At 44.1% G+C, this 23487-nt stretch overlaps 1 protein-coding gene across 4 annotated transcripts in view; it reads left to right on the top strand.

The window, feature by feature from the left end:
• PCSK5 (proprotein convertase subtilisin/kexin type 5) overlaps window positions 1–23487 on the top strand; it is a 516123-nt gene that overhangs the window by 41549 nt on the left and 451087 nt on the right. For all 4 annotated transcript variants that reach the window (XM_075560524.1, XM_075560523.1, XM_075560525.1 and 1 more), the window contains exon 2: window positions 914–1018. In XM_075560524.1, the coding sequence (XP_075416639.1) occupies window positions 914–1018 (105 nt within the window). The remainder of the gene's footprint in view (window positions 1–913; window positions 1019–23487) is intronic.

Genomic DNA, 23487 nt, shown 5'->3' with positions numbered 1-23487 from the left:
CCCATGTTTACTGAAAAGTTTTATTTTTAACATGGGTTCCAGGTTATTCTACTGAGAATGTGTGTGTGTGTGTGTGTGTGTGTGTGTGTGAGAGAGAGAGAGAGAGAGAGAGAGCGAGAGAGAGAGTTTGCTTGTGTGTGTGTGCATGTAAATGTGTATGTGTGTGTTAGTTTGCTTTCCAAAAGTGGACAAGAACTTATATTCAAAGTTACAGTAAACAGACATTTAACTAAAAAAAGGGATGTGTAAACAAAATAAACTGTTAAATAAATGGATACAATCTAGTGCACTGAACTAGCTTTATGCTGAAGGTTTAATTGTTAGGTGGGATGTGGCATCTTAGTTTTGTGTTTAAAACTGTCATTTTACCTTTTGTTTAAAATAAATAAATGAGGGCTATACATTTATACTGCTTACTAAAGTCAGGAAATACACTAAATAATGTTATCTTTCTGAATTATCTCTTGCTGAAAGCTTTGTTTCAAATCAATGATATAAATAAGCTAAGCAGGTACTTCATTGTACATTTCCACACACTGCAGTGTCTTTTAATAGCCAGATAGCTATTCGACTTTTTTTTTCCTCTTCCCCCATTTGGATATCAGTTGATATAGAATTACTTGAAATGCTGCATATAAATTAAACATTAAAAGGGAGAAACATACAAGCTAAGCTACCCACTATACTCTTTCGTTCAGCAGTCACTGCCTGAAGGACACTATTTCATATCGCATGTCCTGCTTTTGAAAAGTGATCTCCAAGGTTCAACTAACATTTAAGCACAGTGGTCAACTGCATAATTTATGGGCCTTTTTGGTGGCGCTTTCATTTTAATGAAAACTAGGAAAACAGAAGACGCTTGCGTGCATTAACGTCTCTCTTCTGCTGTTTCTTTCCCACTCCACCTTTGCAGATTGGGGCCCTGAAGGACTATTACCACTTTTACCATAGCAGGACGATTAAAAGGTCAATTCTCTCAAGCAGAGGGACCCACAGTTTCATTTCAATGGAACCAAAGGTAAGAGAACCAGCTGGGCGGGGACCAAGAGGAGCGCTCCTGCATTTTTCATGGGTGATATCATACCAGGAGATGATGACCAACATGAAGGCTTGAATTTCCAGCGGGTCATGCTCTTCTTTACGTGTCTCTGCTTCCTCTTCAGGCTGGGACAGTGACTTGATTTTTACAGATAACCGTTATCTTCCCAGTTCTAGAACCAAGTGGTGTTCATGGGATTGAGTTCTTAAGGAACTAGAGAAAGAAAGAGGGAAGGAAGAAGATGGGGATTTGGCTTTGTTTTGTGTTGACAATGTGCTGTTTTTTTGTTTTATGTTTTACAAGATCATTTTATTGGGGGCTCTTCTACAACTCTTGTTACAATTCGCACATTGATTGCATCAGGCATGTGTGTACATATGTTGCCTTCATTCGTTTCTAAACGTTTACTTTCTAATGAGCCCTTGCTATCAGCTTCTCTCTTTTTTTCCCGCCCCTTCCCGACCCTATCCACCACCCCCCCCGTAGATTATAAATTATTGTTTGTTTTCATATCTTTCATTGACCGCTGTCTCCCTTCCCCCATGCTTTCTGTTGTTCTTCCTCGTGTAGCGAGAGGTGCATGGTTATATGTCGATCATTGCGATCGGTTCCCCTTTCTCCCTTCCTCTCCGCCCCTTACCCCTATCCTTGGGATATTCCTGTTCCCACCCCTGTTCTGGATTCTGTGTGTCCTGAGCCCCCATCTCTTTTCGATACCTGTGTACATGCTCTAGTCTAGTCTGAATTGAGAAGTAGGACTGGGGTCATGGTAGTGGGGGTGAGGAAGCCTCAAGGAACCGGAGGAATATTGTGTGTTTCATCGATGCTTTACGGCGCCCTGGTTTTCAGACAGATTTGCGGTTCTGCGCTCCACAGAGGGAAGAAGGGTGTCTTTCGGAATCTTTCGGGCAGGCCTTGGCAGACAATGAAATGATACTCTTTTAACTGGCATTCATAGAACCAGGCCTTTGGTCTGTCCAGCACTAAGCTGTGTCTGGAACTGGTGGGAAAATGAGCACACATGGTAGGGGGAAGCAAGCTCCTGTTCTTTGGGGCTGCTGCATGGTAGCCCTCTGGGGCCTGATTTCATGTCATTCTGATGCATTGTTTTGCTTGAAGTTCTTTGGGATTTTACAAACAACCTATCCCAGAAGGCATCTTGCAGTAGGGATCCAAATCCCAGGTTTCCCACCCTGTTTCAGAAAGGGGAGGCAGTTTAGGCCAGAGACTTATCCTTAAGTAAACAAAGTAATAGCTGGCAACTAGGGTGTTTGAGGGCAAGTGAGAAAATAACTTTCCTTATTAAGTTTGAGGAAGGGACTGACTTCTGAAGGAGAATTAATTGGCCTCTCAGAGGTGTTGGGTAAACAGGAAGAGAGAGCAGCTGCCCCAACTTGTCCCAGTTCCTCCGTGGGTTCCCTGCTCATTATTTATTGATTAGGGTGGTGGTTTTCCATTATGGTTTGGGTTTGCTTTATGAGCTCATTTTCAAATAAATTGTGAACAAGTCCCTACCAGTAAGCATCACACATGCTCAGCGAGAGATTCCTCGAAAAGTCGATTCCAAATTAATATGCAAATCATATTACAATTTGGCATTCTACCCTCTACTATGTGCCAGGGCTTGCCTTATTTAGTTCTGCTGTCCTTGAAGGGAGAAAAGAAATAAATAAACATATATATATAAAATATATATAAAGATATATATATATGTATGTATGTATATATCTTGATGGAGAGATTACACACCTTTTCTCTGGTCCCCATTTTTTATGGGATAAAAGAACATCCCCTAATCCAGCGTTTCCCAGTGTCGACCACGCTACCTGCTGGAACAGCCCACCAGGGCAGCAAAAGCAGATGCCTGCCCTTCATCCTGGATCACGGGCTATAACTGCCACGTTGTGCAGAGTAATGTTTTTTCTGAAAAGTGGGAGGTAGGCCAAATAAACTTGGGGATCCATACACTGATCCCTTTGGTGACCTGTGTGGTGTTGGGTTATCTTTTTCTTCATCTATTCAGAATTAATGTCGCTGGAAAAGCAATCTGTTTGAATGCTTTTGAGTTAGCCATGTGTTTGAAGCAAGGGCCCGTTTCTCTTCTGTTAAACACGGTTTTGAAACTTTCTTGAACATTAGACATTGAAATGACTTCCAATTTCAGACCTCATGTGCAGTCGGTGTGAATTTTAAAATGTAAGGACATGTCAGTTTGTGACGTCAGAACAAAGTATACTGAGGCATTGTTTTTATGATGATCGGTTTACTGAAAATGGAGTTATTTCAATCCCCGATTCTACCTTGGTGTATCTTGGGCTTCATTTCTTCATGGTTTCAGCACATCAAATAGCGTAAGTGTGGTCCACCCTGATTGTTGGGGCGCCTAGTACCTCGAACACGCGCCCTTTGCTCACACAGTGCAGATGAACTGAGCCATTTCAAACCAGCCCCAGAGATCATGCACAATTCCTCTTTCTCCTCTCTTAAAAGAATGTCCAGAGTAGAGTCTTTTCTTAATCTTCATTCTATTATTTTTTTCCACTTTAAACATTTTAAACAGTTTTATTGGCATGGCAGTAAAGGGGAGGTGATATCAAGGAGTTCAGGACAGATGAGAATGTTTTGAAAATGATCATACCATACTGTTTGATGTGATTGAACTACGGAATCATACGATATCTGTATTAGCTCCCAATGAAATGATTTTGAAAACAAACAAACCTTTTGATTGGCACTTCATCTACATATCACACAATCCAATTGTTCAGTCATATCAAGGAGAGTTGTACAATCTTTACCACGGTGTTAGAACATTTTTTTCATCCTTGTACTCATTGTTATTTGTGTGACTTCCCCTCCCCCCAACTTTCCTTACTCTCCATTCTCATGCTTCCTATATGTCATTGTCCCCCAGCCCATTACATACAGACGGGCCCCAGTGCGCCCGTAGCACGCCACGATTTCTCTCAGATGTTTCCTGCAGTTCATTTGCTCTTTCATTAAGCAGTTCCTAGTCATCTCCTTTATACCAGGTTCTTTGTTACACTCTAGAAAAGCAGTTCTCAGCATGTGGGTCGCGACCCTTTGGGGGGGGGTCAAACGACCCTTTCACCGGGGTCACTTAACACCATGGAAAAACACATATTTCCAATGGTCTTCGGAACCGAGACACCATTTCTCTATTTGTCTCCAAATGGGTCCACCCACATGCAGATATGCCCACATACTAGTACGAGACGTGAAGACTGTTACCCATGCTCCACCATGCTTCAAGACAACATTTCTTTTATTTGTAATTAGAAATAAATATTTCACAATATAGAATCACCTATTGTTTTTGTGATGAATCACTATGCTTTAATTATGTTCAATTTGTAACTGAATGAGATCTTTACATTAGGATCCATCACAGTAGCACAATGACAGTGATGAAGTAGCAATGAAAATAATGTTATGGTTGGGGGTCACCACATCATGAGGAACTGTATGAAAGGGTCGCGGCATGAGGAAGGTTGAGAACCACTGCTTTAGAATCAAGCGAAATTCACTGAAGGGGCTTTCACGGATGTGAGGACATCCCGTTGACAGTGTTTCTCAGTGTTGGGAAGGAAAGCACATGGGAGGGTAGAGTTCTGCTACATCCCTCCTAAAAGAAATCTCAAGTCCACATGAATATTTTTCATTTTAACTTTTTTTTGCACATACTTAAAGTTTATTGTTATAAGTTTTGACATATAATGCTCATAAAATGTCATCAAAAACAAAATACTAAATATTTCACCACCCCCAAAGCTTTCTTTTTTATTTTTTTAACATTTTATTAAGGGCTCACACAACTCTTACCACAATCCATACATATACATACATCAATTGTATAAAGCACATCTGTACATTCTTTTCCCTAATCATTTTCAAAGCATTTGCTCTCCACTTAAGCCCTTTGCATCAAGTCCTCTTTTTCCCCTCCCTCCCCGCTTTCCCCTCCCTCATGAGCCCTTGATAATTTATAAATTATTATTTTGTCATATCTTGCCCTATCCTTTTCTGTTGTCTGTCCCCCAGGGAGGAGGTCACATGTAGATCCTTGTAATCGGTTCCCCTCAGTTTAACTTTTAAGAACTTTTTATTTGTAGCAAGGCTACAATAACGTTAAAATGTTTATATACATTTTCCTAGATTCTCTCAAAGGTTAACATTTTACTGCGTTTTCTCCTTCTCTCTTTAGCTGTATATATGTGCACATGTGCATTTACACAGTGTTTGCACACACGCATGCATTTATAATGCTGCTGTAGGTTCTGGAGGCCCCATGTGACAGAGTAGCATTACTCCACAGAGGTTCTTTGGCTGGTATCTTGGCAGAAGCAGATGACAAAACCTTTCCCAGTAAGCCAGTGAGTAGGTTTCAACCACTAACCTTTGGGTTAGGAGGCAAGCACATGGCTGTTGCACTACTGAATCTTACAGATAATATAGCTGTTTGTATATGAGTTACAAGTTATCTTCTCAAAATTTGAGAGTATAGACTGGATATCTCTTTACTTCGAAATATCACACACTGTATTTAAATAGGGCATTCTCTTACATAGTCATAGTACAATTAATGAGAGTCAGATGGTAGCAGTGATTTCATATCGTTTTCTAAGCGAGAGACTTCACATTTTGTCATCGTCTCTTTTCTGGGTGGGATGACATTTACTTGTGTCATGTCCTCCAAAGTCGGCTTTAATCTGTAATTCTTCCTTCGGCTTTCTCCTTTTCTTCGCATGAGCTCAAACGTTTTGAAGAACACAGGCCGTTTCTTTTGTACGACCTCTCTCAAGTTGGGCGTGTCGTGTCCTTGTGATGATATTCAGGCTTGGCAAGAATACCAGAGAAGTGATGTGTGCGTCTCCGTGCATGATATCAGGAAGCATATGCCGCGACGTCTTGCATTACTGATAGTGCTGACTCCACTCATCATCACCTCCTCATTAAAGGAAAAACTAAAACCAGTTGGCTTCAAGTAGAATCCAAGTCTGGAGCCCCCATGTGTGTGTGAGAAGAACTGTTCTCCATTACGCTCTCAGTGACTAATACTTCAGAAATAGATCAGCAGGCCTCTCTTTTGTGCTACAGCTGGATGAAGGCGAACCTCCAGCCTGGCACGTAGCAGCCAAGCCAACTTACAGACAGCACATGTCTCTTATCAGGTTTCCCCCGCTCCTGGAGAGTTTCACTCTTTGAAACTCACAGGGGCAGTTAGTTCTACACTGTCCTAGGGGGTCCCTGTGATTTGGCATCGCCTCGATGATGGTGTGTGTTTTTTGGTTTTGGGTGGGTAGATGTACAGTCTCAGAAACCCACAGGGGCCTGTTCTACTCTGTCCTTTAAGGTCACTATGAGGTCGTACCGACTTGATGTTTTGTTTGGTTTTGTCTGTTGACCTAAGACTAGGTCATCGCCCAAAACTCACCGCCATTGAGTCAACTCTGACTCATAGGGTAGAGCTGCCTCTGTGGCTTTCTATCATTTTTTTTAACAGGAGTCGAAAGCCTCTTCTTTGCTAGCTGCCTGAGCTTTGACCCTGTGGTCAGCAGCCCGGCTCTTCCACTGCCAGGCTCCTCCAGGACTAGTTAGCGCTGCTTTATTCCTCTAGCTGTTACTTCGCAGGAGCAGCGACTTGGAAATGGCTGGAGTAGTAATACTGCAGTCAGGGTTTTGTAGAGTAATCCTTGGTCCAGTGCTATGTAGCAGCTGGGCCCACAAACTTCCCAGTGCTCTTGCCTGGGCCTTTGCATTTCTGGCTGACCCCCATTTCCCCCCCCCCCCCCCCCCGCGAGAAGTCGAAGCTCAATTTCAGAACTGACCCCACCCCACTCACTGCTGTTGAGTTGATTCTGACTTACAGTAACCCTGTTTTGATGGGGTATCCAAACTTGCAAACCATTCTGGGAACGGAAGCCTTAGCTTTTCCCCTGGAGAGGCTGGTGGTCTCTAAATGCTGACCTTCTGGTTGCAGGCCAGCGCTTAACCCACGGCTCCATCAGGGATGCTCGGGCGGACCTGCTCACGGACTCCTATGTAACAGGTCTTTGAATATTCGAGCCTCCCTCATTTACTCTCTGAATAAACTATCGTTCTCTAGAAAATGTGACCCAGCCCAGAATTAAGTTCAGGGTTTTAGCTTTCAGAGAGATATTCCTAGTTTGTTACATGTCTTCTAAAGCACATTTTGAAGCAGAGCACTGAAGCCTCACACAAGGACAAATAGAGGTGGGGAGAAAAGGACACACAACCCCACTGCCCTCATGTTGGTGCTCGTTCATGCGTCCGGCAGACTAGCGCTGCCCGGTGGTTTTCAGGGCTGTGAGTCATGGCCGGAGCAGAAAGCTGGTCTTCTCCCTAGGAGGTGCTGCAGGTAGGTATATGTACTGGTGACCTTGTGGTTACCAGGGATGCGGAGACACAAAGACAAAGGGTGACAATGAAGTGGCTGCAGGTAGCAAGCAAGATAAGATAGACTTAGATGTGGGAAAGAAGGAAAGCCGGTTAGGAACTCTCAAAACCAGAGTTTGGGTTTCTTTTTGGTTGCTCCCAGTTCTTTTTCACTGTACTCGAAAGCACGACGGGACCCTCTGGTGGTGTGGTGGCGACGCACACTTCGGGGTGTGATCCAAACGATCTACAGCTGCTCCGCAGGAGAGACAGGGTTTTCTCGCCCATAACCAGTTAGAGCCGTGGCACCTCACAGGGGCAGCTCTACCCTGGCCTACAGGGTCACCGCGAGTCACCCTCGACTTGGTGGTAGGAAATTCATTTTGTTGTTGTGTGGTGGTTGGGCTACCAGCTGTGAAGTCAAACCCACCTGCGAAGGCTTCTTCTCCCCGAAGATCGAGCCTTAGGAACCCAGAAGGGCAGTTCTGCCCTGCCCCAGCGGGTTGTTCTGGGGACGAACCGACTCCGTGGCCATGAGTTTGGATTTGGGCTTCTTGCAAACGGAATGTCCTTAAAAGTACAAGGATCCGAAGCAGTCAAGCTTTGGTTCTCCAGGATTTGCTTCATGATTTCAGCAGTCATCTCTCTGCAGTGCTGATCTTCCTGTGGAGACAGGCAGCACATTTAATCTGCGATAAGTGCAAAGGCGAACAGCTCAGACGCAGTTTGCATGTGTCTGGCTCCCCTAGGAGCACAAGGGAAGGAAACCTTGTTCGTCAGAAATACAGGGGGCTTCCAGAAAGGGGTCATGAGAAAAAAAAGGGAATGAAAACATAATAGAATTTTCCCACAAATATTTGGAAACCCATTCAGCTATGCTCAGAAGTCCCCCCCCCCCCCCGCTTCATCTAAGTGAGCTTCCTCTCCTGTATGAACTGTGATCATGTCTTTCCCAAGTAATAGTCCACTTGGCCTGATGCAACCTCAGAACTACTCTGCCAACCTTGAGTTCAAGTGCTTCCCCTTGAGGCCAGAGGTCCATTTCCTCTCACCTAACCCTGTCCTCATGCTAGCGCTTTCAAGGTTTGTTTTCTTTGGCACATCACATCTCTGCTCCTCAGTCTTGAATGTGATAATGACTTAATGGGGTGGCTTCCTTTTGTGCGCAGGACATTCCTGTGGGGTATTCAGGTGAGTGGTGTGGGCCCTGTGCTTTGGCACAGTGGGAGTGGCTGTGTCCTGGTGGCAGGTGCCCAGGGCTTTGTGTTGTTCAGCAGATGTCAGAACTAGCAGGCACCTCACACTTGGCTCCCAGCAGTTTCACCCATGAATGGAGGTGGCTCAGAGTATCTTGTGACTGTCTTGTATTCACTGGAAACAGGGTGGCCTTGGTTCCACAGAGGAGCGGAGCACAAGGTTTGCTCCTCATTCATCAGTTATGACACGCAATCCTTACAGCCAATTCTTTAACTTTTGATAGCTTTCTTGTATCTTTGAAAATTCCTTTAGGGTGCGCATGTGCTTCTGAGAAACTCTGTAGTGACAGGCTTGCTATACATTGACCATTCATTTCTAGGGCCAGGTGGCTAGTTAAATGCAAGTCCCACTAGGCTCTCCATCTCCTCTGTCCTTTTCTACTGCTTCTCAAGTGGCTAGACTGGCAGAAACCAGTGGCTTAGCTGTTAATGCTGGGATATCTGATGGAGCGTTCTAGGTTAAAACCAGAGTAGTCCCTTACATAGAGATAGGAGCAAATTCACATCAAAACAACAAATGAGAGGGGAATGGGCATCTTAGCTGCGTAAGATGGCCTGGTCAGTTTGAGAGAATGCTTAGCAGGACTTCACTTTGAAAAGCCATAACCCCACATGCTTACAGTAGTTGTGCAGGTAACAAGAGGGGCCAGATACAATGTAATTGGATTTAGGCCAAAGCAGAATGGGGTAGCTCCTACTCAGTTACAGCCAATTGTCCTCACCTTGGCCAGCTGGCTTTGAGATGCTAATTCATTCAAAAGAATGCCCAAGTATGAATTTGTAATAAACTTTCTTGTGATTTTAAATTTTGGCAAACAATTCAAAAGTTTAAGTTACCCTCATGTGCTGGACATCTGAAGGACATTCATTTGCTACTTCTCAAGTAGATTGAGTTAAGAAAAAGGCAAAAACCAAAACCAAACACACTGCCATTGAGTCAATTCTGAATCATAATGACCTTATTGGATGGAGTAGAACTACCCTGTGAGTTTTTGCATCTAACTCTTCACAGGAGTAGAAACTCTTTACAGGAGTAGAAATCCCCATCATCCTCCCAATAAACGGCTGGTGGTTTTGAACTGCTGACCTTGCAGTTAGCCCAATGCAGCCACCAGGGCTCCAAAAGAGGGCAAGACAGAAGATAGAGGTATTTTCCGGATTTTGCTTTGCTCACTGGACACCCGTGTTTAACTTTAGTGACCAAACTTCAATGTGGGGTTCAAATAGGATTTCTTTCTCGGTGTCTTAGATTCTAAATTGAAATACAGTTTGTCTGTTTGTTTTCATAAATAATAGGTCCAGGTCTTTTGAATTCTGAATCGAGGGCTCTGCTGGTGGTGAGGACAATAGGGTGCCCAGTTTTGCACTGGCTGGAGGAATGAAGTTTTGAGGAAATGGAGAAAGTTAAGGTCACGGACTGGAGAAGACTGGGTTGTCAAAGGGATGGTCGTAGAAAATCAGAAGAGGCCTCTGATAGCGGGCTGAGAGATGATAGCATCGGCACAGATCATTTGAGTCCCCTGAAGGACAGGCTTCAACTGTAGGAGCCTTTAGGGTTTTGTTGATTTGTTTTGGTTTTGTTTGTTTATGTGGTGTTTCTTAGGTATTGGATCTAGAAAATGCAAGGTGACAGCAACATTCTTACGTTGCTTCTCAGTCAGTAAATGTCACTGTGCTCTACCCAGTTGCTTAAGCACTCATTACTGGGCAGACCCGCCTCCCCTTTGCCCTGCTCCCAACTCACACCATCAAGAACCTATTGGTGGCCCCCCCATTCCACTCCAGAATTCACTGGCCTCCACGTCCTGGTTCCTGCTACCATGATCACTTATATGGATCACAGCAGTTGCCTCCACTTGCACTCCTGGTTTTCAATGTGCATTCTCCACAGAGAGTGAGCTTTTTTTTTTTTTTTTAATTAAAAGATCATTTAGCTCCTCTTTTTCCCCTCCCATCCCCCTCCCACCCTCGTGACCCCTTGATAAATTATAAATTATTATTATTTTCATATCTTACACTGCTGTCTCCTTTCCCCCACGGTTTCTGTTGTTCATCCTCCTGGGGGGTAGGGTTTGGTTATGTTTGAATCATTGTGATTGGTTCCACTTTCCTCCCCTCCTCTCCCCACCTTCCCCCTCCCCTCCTGGATCCCCCTTCCTGTTCTTGGATTCCATGTGTCCTGAGCTTTGATCTCTTACCTATTCCTGTGTACATGCTCCAGTCTAGCCCGCAGTGAAAGGTAGGGCTGGATTCATGATAGTGGCGGGGGTGGGGTGGGGTGAGGAAGCCTCAAGGAACCAGAGGAATATTGTATGTTTCATCAGTGCTATACTGTACCCTGGTTGACTAATCCCTTCCTTGTGACCCTTCTGTGAGGGGATGTCCCATTGTCTACAGATGGGTTTTGGGTCTCTGCTCTGGACCCCCCTCATTCTCAACAATATATTTTTTTGTTTGTTAGTTTGTTTTGGGTCTTCTGATACCTGTTACCTGGTACTGGTTACACCTCATGATCCCACAGCTTGGTGTGTGTTTTCCATGTAGGCTTGTTGCTTCTCTGCTAGTTGGCTGATTGTTTAACTTCAAACCTTTAAGACCCCAGACACTATATCTTTTGATAGCCAGACACCATCCGCTTTCTTCGCCGAGAGCAAGCTTTTAAAGATTTAAGTGGATGAAGTCTTTCCCTGGCTTCCCATTGCCTTTGGAATGAAATCCAAATTATTCTCATGATGATCTTTGCTGTTGCTAGGGGCCATCAAGTTATTCCAACCCTTCGCGCCTCCGTGCTCAACAGACGGAAACACTGCTGTGCCATGGTGCTGTGCCATCCTCACAATGATTCCTGTGCTGGAGCCCATTGTGGCAGCCACTGTGTTAGTTCTTCTCCTGAAGGACCTTCCTCTTTACCGCTGCCGCTCTGCTTTACCCAGCACGATGTCCTTCTCCAGGGACCGGTTTCTCCTAACATGTCCAAAGATGAAGACTAGCTATCTTAGCCTCGAAGGAACACTGACCGCACTTCTAGGCCAGATTTGTTTGTCCTGTGGGCAGAACTGGGTAGCTTCAGTGTTCTTCACCAGCACCGTAATTCAAATGCATCAATTCTTTGATCTCGCTTATTCAGTGTCCAAATTTCACATGCATATGAAGCAATTGAAAAATCCATGGCCCCCCAGTAAAAAAGAAAGAGAAAATACCTTGGCTTCGTTTAGTGTACCTTAGTTCTCAAAGTAACACACTTGCCTCCCAACGCTTTAACAGGTCTTGTGCACTAGATTGACCTCATGCAGCGCACCATTTGTTTTCTTGATTTCAGCTCCCTGAGCAGGATGCAGGCAAGACACAATCATAGACCACTTCAATATTTTCTCCATTTATCATGATGTTACCTATTGGTCCAGTTGAGAATTTTGACATTTAAAGGCCGTCATAATCTGTTCAGTCTCTCTGCGTGCGTCTGTGAAACACCTCCCACTTGCTCATCACATGTAGTCACATTGGCCTCTCATTTCTCTCAGTCAACTGAAATTATTTTTCTTTATATTTTGCCTGGAATATGGTCCTGTTGAGCTCTCCATGATTGATATTTTTTCATCCGTCCAGTATCAAAGGCAGTGTTACCTCCTTTGAAAGGCCTTCCCTAACCACCCTTATAAAAGTAGTCCCTTACCCTCATCCCCCCTGACCCTCATCCCCCCTGACCCTCATCCACCCTGACCCTCATCCACCCTGACCCTCATCCACCCCGACCCTCATCCACCCTGACTCTCATCCACCCTGACCCTCATCCCCCCTGACCCTCATCCCCCCTGACCCTCATCCACCCTGACCCTCATCCACCCTGACCCTCATCCACCCCGACCCTCATCCACCCTGACTCTCATCCCCCCTGACCCTCATCCACCCTGACCCTCATCCACCCTGACCTTCATCCACCCTGACCCTCATTCACCCCGACCCTCATCCACCCTGACCCTCATCCACCCACCTACTCTGGGGCTTTAGCATTTTCATGTCCTCTTTGATACACCGACCTACACCTGACCTATGCTGTTTCTTCTTTTGATCGCTGCTGGCTGTTTTCCTCCAGGATGCCAGCTCAGTGGGAACAGACCATCTATTTTCTTAAGTGTGGTAGTCCTCTGAGGGAATACTTTCTGCTAGAAGCTTTCCACCTATGAATGGACGAAGGGTTGAATGACAATGTATAATTATTTTTTTAAAGGAAAATTTTTTGGGAACAGTAGCAAAACCAGGATCCATGATTTTCTCAGATTTCTCTGGAACACAAGTATTTTTTTTGTAACTTAACACAGACTCTCTAGATAGTGTCAACAGTTAAGCATGTGACTACTAACTGAAAGGTTGACCATATGAACTCACTCAGAGGTGCCTCAGAAGGAAGGCCTGGCAATCTGCTTCCCCCAAATCATAGCCGTGTATCGAGTCCAGGTCTACTAGGACACATGGTGTGGCTATGAGATGGAATCAAATGGAAGTAACCAATAGACACAGCGATTGCATGTGCTCATGTAATACCAGTGTGGCCAGGTGGAAGGACACTCATACAGCAAACATGAAAGGAATTTGGACTGGACTTAGAATCTTTGTGTCTGATCTCAGTTTTCCTTGGAGGTTACAGTTTCAAATGATTGGCATGCCACTTTTCCCTTAACTTATTTCAATTATAAAATCAGGTAGCTGACTAGATATTCTCTTATGTTCATTCCAAGCCATTCATTGTTATTAAGTTGGGGTTGCTTCTGGCTTGTAGAAATTGGCACCAACTAGACAACACCTTGGATCTCAGGTGTGCTCTGTAGTCTCTTTCTAAACCTGCTTCTTTCTCCCAGCATACAGAATATCTCCTAACACAAATGACTCTCCCCAAGATACTGTTTTGTCTGAAAGAGTTCATTTTGCAAATGGTCTTGAGAGTAACCTGGTTAATCTTGAGAAGGGACAGACCTACTGAGCTATGCACATGATAAACAAAGAACAAGAACGTTATCCTAGGATGTGTCAGTCACTGATACAGGGTATGATAATGACAACTCACTGATTGTCCCCAAGTCAGAACAATCACGTAGGGTACTGTAGAACCGTTCCCTAGGATGCTACATGATACAAATCATTACAGGAGCAGAGAGCCTCTTATCTCTCACACAGAGCAGCTGGTGGATTTGAATGATCAACTTTGTGGTTTGCAGTCCAACAGGACCACCAGGATTCTAAGGTCATGCGCATTAAAAATGTTTGATGGTAGCACTGCTGGGGGTGATGGGGATAGTTGGGTGGGTGGTAAATAGCAATAAGGAATAAAATCTGAGAAGCATATAGAATGCATCTGATATATATATGCATATATACTTATATAAATAATATATATATTTCCCCAAACCAGATTTTTTCCTCAAAGTTATGTATTTAAATTTAAAAAATCATTTTATTGAGGGCTCTTACAACTCTTCTCATAATCCATACATCCTTCCAGGTGTCAAGCACATTTGTACACTTGTTGCCATCACCATCATTCTCAAAGCATTTTCTTTCTACTTTAGTCCTTGGTATCAGCTCCTCATTTTTTTTCACCTCCATCCCCGACCCTCCCTCCCTCATGGACCCTTGATAATTTATAAATTATTATTATTTTTTCATGGCTTACACTGTCCATTGTCTCCTTTTCTGTTGTCCATCTCCCAGGGAGGGGGTTATATGTAGATCATCGTGATCAGTTCCCTCTTTCTCCCAAAACTTCCCCTTCCCCTCCTGGTATCATTACTCTCATTAATGGTCCTGAGGGGTTTATTTGTCCTGGAATCCCTGTGTTTCCAGCCCTTATCTGCACCAGTGTACATCCTCTGGTCTAGTTGGATTTGTAAGGTAGAATCGGGATCATGATAGTGGGGGGAGGAAATATTTAAAAACTAGAGGAAAGTTGTATGTTTCATTATTGCTATACTGCACGTTGACTGGCTTGTCTCCTCCCCGTGACTCTTCTGTAAGGGGTGTCCAGTTGTTTACAGATGGGTTTTGGGTCTCCACTCCACACTCCCTCTCATTCACAATGATAAGATTTTTTGTTTTCTCAGACCTGATCCCATCGACACCTTATGATTACACAGCCTGGTGTGCTTCTTCCATGTGGACTTTGTTACCTCCCAGCGAGATGGCCACTTGTTTACCTTCAAGCCTTTAAGACCCCAGACACTATATCTTTTGATAGCTGAGCACTATCAGCTTTCTTCAACACATTTGCTTATGCACCCGCTTGGTCTTGAGCAATCGTGTCAGGAAGGTGAGCATCGTGGAATGCCAGTTTAATAGAACCAAATGTTCTTGCATTGAGGGAATACTTGAGTGGAGGCCCAAGGTCCATCTGTGACCTTAATACTAAACCTATAAATATATGCACATTTTTCTATTTCCCCATTATCATATCTTCAAAGTCTCTCCTTTACACTTAATACATTTGTCAAATCTGCATTCCATTCTTAGGAACATTTTTCAAGCTCATCTGTTTGGGTGGCTGACAACTCTGCCTTGTTTTTTTCTTTACCTCTTCTACGTTGTCAATTCACTGTCCTTTCATGGACATCTTTATTCATGGAATCAAAAAGAAGTCACACAGAGTGAGTAAGGTACATGGGCCAAAAGGGCTATGCTGTTTTCTGCCAGAAACTGGCACACTGAGATGGCTGCATGGGCAAGTACATTGTCATGATAAAACCAGTCCCCCGTGTGCCACAAATCAAGCCTCTTTTTGTCCCACACTGCTATGCAATCTTTTCCGAACCTCTAAATAGAAAGCTCTATTCATAGTCTGACCTGGTGACACAAACTCCAAATGTACTGTAAGTAGACATGTTCATCCATTTGGGAAGTTGATGGATATCCAGAATGAGGTTTGTCATCAATCAATATTTCATCTTTTTTGAAATAAGAAAACCACTCATGCACTTGAGTTTTTCCCACAGCGCTGACCCTTGGAAGCTGCGTTCAACATCACAACAGTTTCTGTGGCATTTTTCCTGAACAGGAAATAAAATTTCACGGCTACATGCTGATCTCTTAAATTGGCTATCACAAAAAACGAGGTTCAAGCAAAACTGCTTTTACAAAAAAAATTCACTGTGACCAGAGGGAACCTTCCCAGGTGAACTCACTGGGTGCACTGAGTCAGGTAGACTAGTTCCGTGCTCACCTATCAGGAAAAATGCGTACTACAAAAGCTCCCTTCCACCTAGCACAGTTCCTTTTTATTGTTTTTTTTTGGGGTACACCCTGTGTGTGTGTATTTGTGTGTGTGTGTGTGTGTATGTGTGGTGAAACAGAACTGTTTTGCTTTTGAATTCAAATGTGCTTCTCCTATTTGACTTTTCTTAGAGACATTGCCAGAATGATATCAAAGGGTGAATATGGTTGGTGAAAATTCTCAGCGGATGTGGACCTTCTTCCTGTCATCCTCTGTAATAGAAGTGTTTGTGTGCATGTGTGATTGTGGGGGAGTGCTACTACCACTAGCCTGCAGGTTAGCTGTCAGCTTTCAGATTGGATATTTGAGGTAGTTAATTGTGCCAGCCTGGCCCATAAACACATGTGGGGTTAAGTGAAGGGCGGAGGGATAAATGGCTTGGTGAGTCTCGCCTTTCTAGTTCTCTTGCTTTGTGATGGTCGGACCAGGGTGCAGCTGCCTTAGCCAGTTCCCTGTTTCAGTTGGCAAGGCTCACTTCCTGCAAGACATCCCTGAGGAGAAGCCACATGGACCTACCCCAATGCAGCCCTCCCTGGGTGCTGGAGCAGCCGTGTGGAGACCGCTGCCAGCGCTGAGATGCTTACACGTTCACTGATTCAGCTTTCCTCCTGCAGTCGGCATCATTGCGTCTGTTTTGTGAGATGGAGGAGGACTTTGTGGATTGGTGTCGGACATACGGGTTAATGTTGGACTTGTGGGCTTGGACAGCACTGGGTTGGGATGTTTTCTTGATGTGCACTTAACCTTTATGTAAAACTCTTTCTTATACATGTGTTTCTGTGGATTTGTTTCTCTAAAGTACCCAGACTAACATATTATTATATTGGACAAAGCCAGACCATTTAAAGATTCATAGCTTTGGTGACTTTTTATAAGCAGCTTCGTGGTAGCACCATTCCTCCGCAGGAGAACATCTTAACGCTGTAGTTCGTAAGTTCTAACCAGTCGTTAGGATTAACTGATAGCTGCAGGGTCAGAAGTCCATCCTGGCACCACAGCTGAGATTGCTCAATTGCCCCGAGAGGGCAAAGGCTCCAAGTGTACACTCCACTGAAGATAACGCAGTGAGTCACCAGCACACAAAGCTGGTCTTTTATCATTTCATGATTCTGCATGACTCAGACTTTTGGGAAATTTGGGATTACATTATCGGGAATAAGATTAGGACCATTTTTCCCCATGCACCAGTTTCGGCTTTCTGAGTAGGTTTTCTCTTCGAATCCGTGTAGAACTAGAGTCCCATGATCAAGTACACGTACTTCATCCAAACGTTAGTTGAGAACACTTTGTGAAGGAATGTGAACACTGTACTGGACTGTGGCGACATTTGGACATGTTTTGTGTCTGCGACATAGGTTGTCTGAGCAGAACGAATATTCCTTTAGATTTACCCGTCTCAAGATTGAAAAAATATAACAAAAATACCTCCCTACTTAAACCGCCTCGATTCTACCATTAATGTTTTACATATTTCCTGTATCACGTACTTACCTCTGTCTCTGTCTATCCACTGCTCCAGCTCAATTTTAGCAATTCAAGGACAATTGCCAATACCACTAAATACTTTAGCACCCATCTAGGATGCATTCAGCATACAGTATTTACTTGAATTGTTCCCCTTTTTGACGTAAACTTTGCATGGAATGAACATTCCCAGTCTTAGTGTGTACAGTTTTTGAGTTTTCACAATGTATGCATGCATGGAGTCTCAATTCTTATCAAGATAAACAGTAGCATCATTCTTCAATCCCCCTTCAGTCAATTGTTTGTCTCAGAGGCAGTCACAGGTTTCATTTTCCCATCATACATTTTCGTTTGATCATTTGACTCCATAGTTTTAGCTTTATTTTTTTTTCAAAAGAAAAAACAAACAAAAACCAACTACGGAGAAATGAAGTTATAATTTGCATGTCATTGTTTGGGGTCATGGAGTTAGTTCTAACTCGGCAATCCACGTCCAATCCCCCCAATCACTTCCTGGTCCCGTGTTATCCTCACAGTTGTCATGTGTGAGCTCACTGGTGTAGCCACTTGGCTCATCTTTATTACAGAGGGTCTTCTTTTTGCTGACCCTCAACCAAGCCCGATGTCCTTCCCCACTGTCACTGTGTCCAGAAGACTCACTGCAAAGGCTCTCCTCCCTTGATTGTGAGTGAGGAGCATTATGGCTGAACTTTCCTCCGTGGTAGATTTGTTTGTTCCATCGGCCCATGGTGCCTTCCATCTTCTTCATCCACGATGAATTCACGTGTTTCATTCTAATGCAGTCTTCCTTATTCATTGTCCAATTTTCCACGACTCTATATTTTGCGTACCCTGTTTAGTGCACAGTTTTGAGAATTGAGGGGGGAAAATACAGTTGTGTATCAGCACTGCACAACCAAGGTCTAGAGAAGTTTTGTCACCCCCAAACACTGTCCCGCATTTATTCAGAAGCCAACTGCTGTGCACTCCCAGCCAGGGGCATCAGGACTGGTTTCTGGCTTTAGAGTCTACCCTTTGGAGCATGGCGGACATAGTCACAAACTACTTGTAGAGTGAACCCGTTTTGAAGGATCACTTATGGTGCCGTGGGTTAAAGAACAGGGCTGTTAGCTGCCAGGACATCAGTTTTAAACCCGCCAGCTGCTTTGCAGGGAAAGAGAAGACCGTCTGCTCCTGTAAAGATGAACATTCTCGAAACCCAAAGAGTGGTTCCGTTCCGTTGATAGTACTGGGTTTGATTGTATGCGTGTAACTTCTTGAGTCTTTTAAAAAATTTTCTCAGTGTGATAAATTTAAGAATCATCTATGAGGATGGGTGTGTATGTACGTGTCTTATTTATTTGTTTATTTTTAAATAGCACCACACCCAACTCAACTCACTACCACTGAGTCAGTTGTGACTCATGATGCAAACGGATGGATAGAGCCGCCCTCTGGGTTTCCAAGACTGTTGATAGAAAGTCTCCTATTTTTCTGCAGAGTTCCTGCTGGTTTCGAACTGCTGACCTTGTGTGCTTTGCAGCCCAGTGTACAACCAGTATGGCGTCAGAGTTCCTTCTTTTAGAGCACAGTAGTTTTCAAATATATGGCTGCCCCACAGTCTGTTCCTCCATTCAGCAACTGGAAGACTTTTTAGAATTGAAACATGGTGACAGAAGCTGCTGTCACCAAATGGCATATGTTTTAAGGAGGCTTTGAGTGGATTTGCACTATCTTGCTTAGATGTTTATATGTAAATTCCCTCAATTTATTACTAGATAAAATGCAAGCACCCCATCAGAGATTGCTAGGGGTGTGGCTCTTATAAATTAGGAGAAAAATTTTCAGCTACTTTATTCCAATGAAATTTCCAATTTATACAAACCAGGCCCACAGTATGCTTTATCTAGTATTTTCCAGGGGGAAATCATTTACTGTTTGAACTCTATGGTCTAAACTGTGTGTCTCTTAGGTGATTTTTCTTTGCTTCCTAGTGGGTTAGGAGCATTGCCCCTTTTCTGGGCAGGACCTGTTGTAATTTCCTAGTCTCCCCTGAAAAGCAGGTTATGTGTAGCCCACACTTGTACTGCCCCAGGGGACACAGGTACTGGTGTCGATCGAGTGGTAAAGGAGCCAAGAGGCATGAGACTGGGCAAAGGGACACAGGAGAAAGGGGACAGCTCCAGGAAATAGTAGCAACCCCGCCTGCCTGTTTTACTAAGCTGCAATGTGGCAGTGGTTAGAGGTAGGTGGGTGTGGGACTTAGTTAGATGAGACACTGATGAAGGGATGTAGTTCACCATAGGGTTGTGCCTTGTTTTGACCAGGGAGCTGTGCCACATATGAGAAACCACAGCACTTGCCAGGTGCCTGCTCAGAAGAAACTTGCCTGTCTCCTCTTGCCTCATGCATTTTCTATGAAAACAGAAAAAAAAAAAAAACCAACCCACAAACCCCTGGATGTTTTATGTATGTGCATATGGGGGAATTGGTAGCTCAGTGCTAGAATTCTTGCTTTCCACACAAGAGCTGTTAGGTGCTGTGGAGTCCATTCTGACTAATAGAGACCTGTTGTCTAACAGAAGGCAACACTGTCCATCCCAAAGAGGAAGGTTGTTGACGAGGTGGATCAACACAGTGGCTGTAACACTGGACTCAACCATACGAAGGAACAAGTGTGAGGCTGGAGCAGGACTGGTTGATGTTTCAGACGTGCGTCACTGGGGGTTGGAAGTGACTAGAGGACACATAACAGGGACAACAAAGCAACACTCCAGCTTCACATTGTTGCTGTGCTTGAGCCCATTGGTGGAACCATTGTGTCACTAATAGTCTCTGTCTTCATCACTGAGGCATGGGTTCAATTCCTGACCAACATTACCTCATGCCCAGCCACCCCCCTGCACCTGGCAATGGAGGACAGCACACGGCGATGGTGTTGAACGGGTTTCAGTGGATTCAAAGGAGCTTCCAGGGTACGATGGACAAGAAAAGTCAGATGATTTGTTTCTGAACGTCAGCCAGTGAAAATCCTACAGCTCACAGAGGTTGAACTCCAACCGAAAACCAAACTCACGGTCACTGAGTCGAGTCCAACTTAGAGTGACTCTGTAGGACAGAGTAGAACTGCCCCTGTGGGTTTCTGAGTCTGTAATCCTTTATGAGAGTAGAAAGCATTGTCTTTCTCCCATGGAGTAGTTGGTGGTTTCGAATTGCCGACCTTGCAGTTAGCAGCCCAATGTGTCACACTGTCTCCAGGACTCCTGGCGATGGCTCATAGTTCGTGGGGTCGCCATGAATTCGGTAAGCTCAACTTTCGCCAACCACAGCAGCAACATTTACACGCACATGTGTGTGGTGTATTTCTAATGGAGTTGTAGACAACAACAACTTGCTTAATTTGTTTACTTATTCAAAAGGAATATATTTCCTTCAAATTTCCACGCTTTGGAGCAATCAGACTGTGTTATTGCGGTTGCTGTAGGAGTCATGGAGTTGGTTCTGCTTCCTAGTGACCCTGCAAACAATGCAGGGAAGACATTGCCTTGACCTGCACCATTCTTACTTTTTATCTCTTGGTGCAGTCCCCGGGCCTCTCTATTTCAGAGAGCATTATCCTCATTTTATACACCTACTTTACCAAGTATAATACCCTTCTCCAGGGACTGGTCTCTCCTGATAACATGTCCAAAGTACTTGAGATGAACCTTCACCGTCCTTGCTGCTAACGAGCATATTGGCTCTACTTCTAAGACATTCTGTCTTGAAAGAGTCAGAGTTTACTAAAAGAAACCAGTTTAGAATGTAGTTTTGTCATTAGTATGAGAGTAGATGCTCACATATCAGTCTTAGTAGAATCCTGTGGGGTAGCTTTCTTCTCATATCTTAAAGCAATAATTGGAACATTGAGCTCAAAATTAAGAGAGGAAAGGTGTGAACCTAGAGAATGTTGTATTTCCACATTGCCTCTGGAAGGTGTTAAAGTGATAGACTAGCAATAAAAGGACACTCACAGCCATTTGAAAAGGTTAGTAATTGGTGAGTGTTTGTGGCTCAATGGTCTGTTCAGGGAAGCATACAAAAACAAGGGACTTTGCAAACACACCTGCCAATCTCAGCTCTAGAAAAAGACCACTGTGTCCCCTTGTAGAATTTATGCATGCTTTAGGAGATTATCATCCGGGAAACATGTCTTTTATAGGTACATGATTGTTTAGATTAGGTTCATCAGTCACAGTTAACGCTGAAACAACATCAGTAATCTGCCCTTGCGTTGGTAAACTTTCATGTTGATGGTGAATTTACAATCATGGAAGTTGGTTAGGGCACCTCCTGGGATGGGAAGCAGAATGCTCTTGAATATCGGCCTCCCCCGTGCCCCTGTAGAGGATGCTGATGAAGGGCCCAGGAAAACACTGCAGTACTTTATCCTTATTATAACGATAGCTTTGTTACAAAGTTATTGAGTTACAGTGCCTTGGCTTCTTTCAAGATCAAATTTAGTTATAATTGCAGCTGTTAGAGTGGCAATTTGTTACACTTAAAATACTTGGCTCTCCCACACTTCAGCATGAATGGGAGTGGAGTCTGGCTGCATGGGTCACGTGGATTTAGACCTGCTGGAAACCAAAGAGGAATATGTGTCCTACCCCCTGGAAGCCACCGCCAGCCAATCCAGGCCAGTACATGGGAAGTGTGGCCTGAAAAGCCGTCTCATTCTTTTGCTCTGGGACTCACTGCATAGAAGGCCAGGCCTATGCAGTGTTCCCCAGAGAAAGAGAGGGGGAAACAATGGTAACACACTAAGATGCTACTTTGTTGTGGTTGCCTCCACATCTCTGAAACACTGGGTGATGGAAGCCATTTGAAAATGGATAATGGTGACAGTCCAACACGAACACAGTGTCATCACGCAGTTGTCCGTTTGCAGAATGTAGAATTGGCAAAGGGTTGTTGCTGCTTTGTGAGGAGCCCCGGTGGCACAGTGGTCATCACAAGGTTAGCAGTTCCAAACCACTAGCTGCTTCTCTGGAAAGAGGAGGATTTCTCACCTTTAAAGGGTTGCAGTCTCAGAAATGCACTGGGGCAGTTCTACTTCATCCTATAGGGTCACGGGGAGTCTACATCGACTTGAGGGCAGTGCGCTGGGTTTGGGGGTTTTGGTTGTGAGTTACCATTGAAACAGTTGAGCTCATGAAGATTCTGTGTGTACAGAGTGTAGCTGCTGTCGGCCCGCCTTCCAAGATGCCGTGGGCAGGTTTAAACTGACAACTTTTCAGCTAGTACATAAGTGCTGAACTGTTTATACTACTCAGCCATCTGCCTTTCATACCACACTTAAAAAAAACAACCTTAAAAATAAAGATTTCTTCTGAAATAGATTCTTATAGATAGCTTCCTCTGAAATTTATGAGGAAATGTTTTAGACCTTACAATAAACATTGAATTTGTGGCGATGAAAATGTGTATTTTTATAGTCCGTAGCAATACAAATTGTATCGATTGAAGGGGAAACCAGTATTTATCAAGCCCCTGCTCTTGCTGGGTGCGGTGGGTGCTGTGCGTGGCATCTCACAAACACCTTGTCATTTAATTTTGTTGACAAATCTTTGGAGAAGGTACCTTTCTTTCTGGGTAACTGGTTCGGAGAAGTTAGGTAATAGAGTGACCGCTGGTGATGTGAGTCAAGCCTCGGGCTGCTAACTGCAAGGTCAGCAATTCAAGTCCATCAGCCATTCTTCAGGAAAAAGGCGAGGCTGCCTGCTCTGTGAAGAGTCTCTCTCGGAAACCCTGGATAGGTCACTGTGAGTTGGAATCACTCACTGGGGAGGGCCAGCACCTGCGTTTGTTTTTGTGTCTCCTATTTTGACAAAGGTAAAAGGCAGGAGGGTAACAAGTAGCAATTAAAAAAGATTGACATTATCTTCCAGTGGAACTGCCAGGCACGGCTGAAAAATCAGCTCCTCTCCCACTTGGAAAACCCTCTCCCAACAACGCATGGACTTTCACATCATTTTTCACGATGAAATGGTTTATAAACAGCCGAAGACACT

This window comes from Tenrec ecaudatus, chromosome 10 (assembly GCF_050624435.1).
Source record: "Tenrec ecaudatus isolate mTenEca1 chromosome 10, mTenEca1.hap1, whole genome shotgun sequence".
NCBI classification, from domain to species: Eukaryota; Metazoa; Chordata; class Mammalia; order Afrosoricida; family Tenrecidae; genus Tenrec; species Tenrec ecaudatus.
Note: the sequence above shows the minus strand (reverse complement) of the source record. Positions and strands in the feature narration are given on the sequence as shown.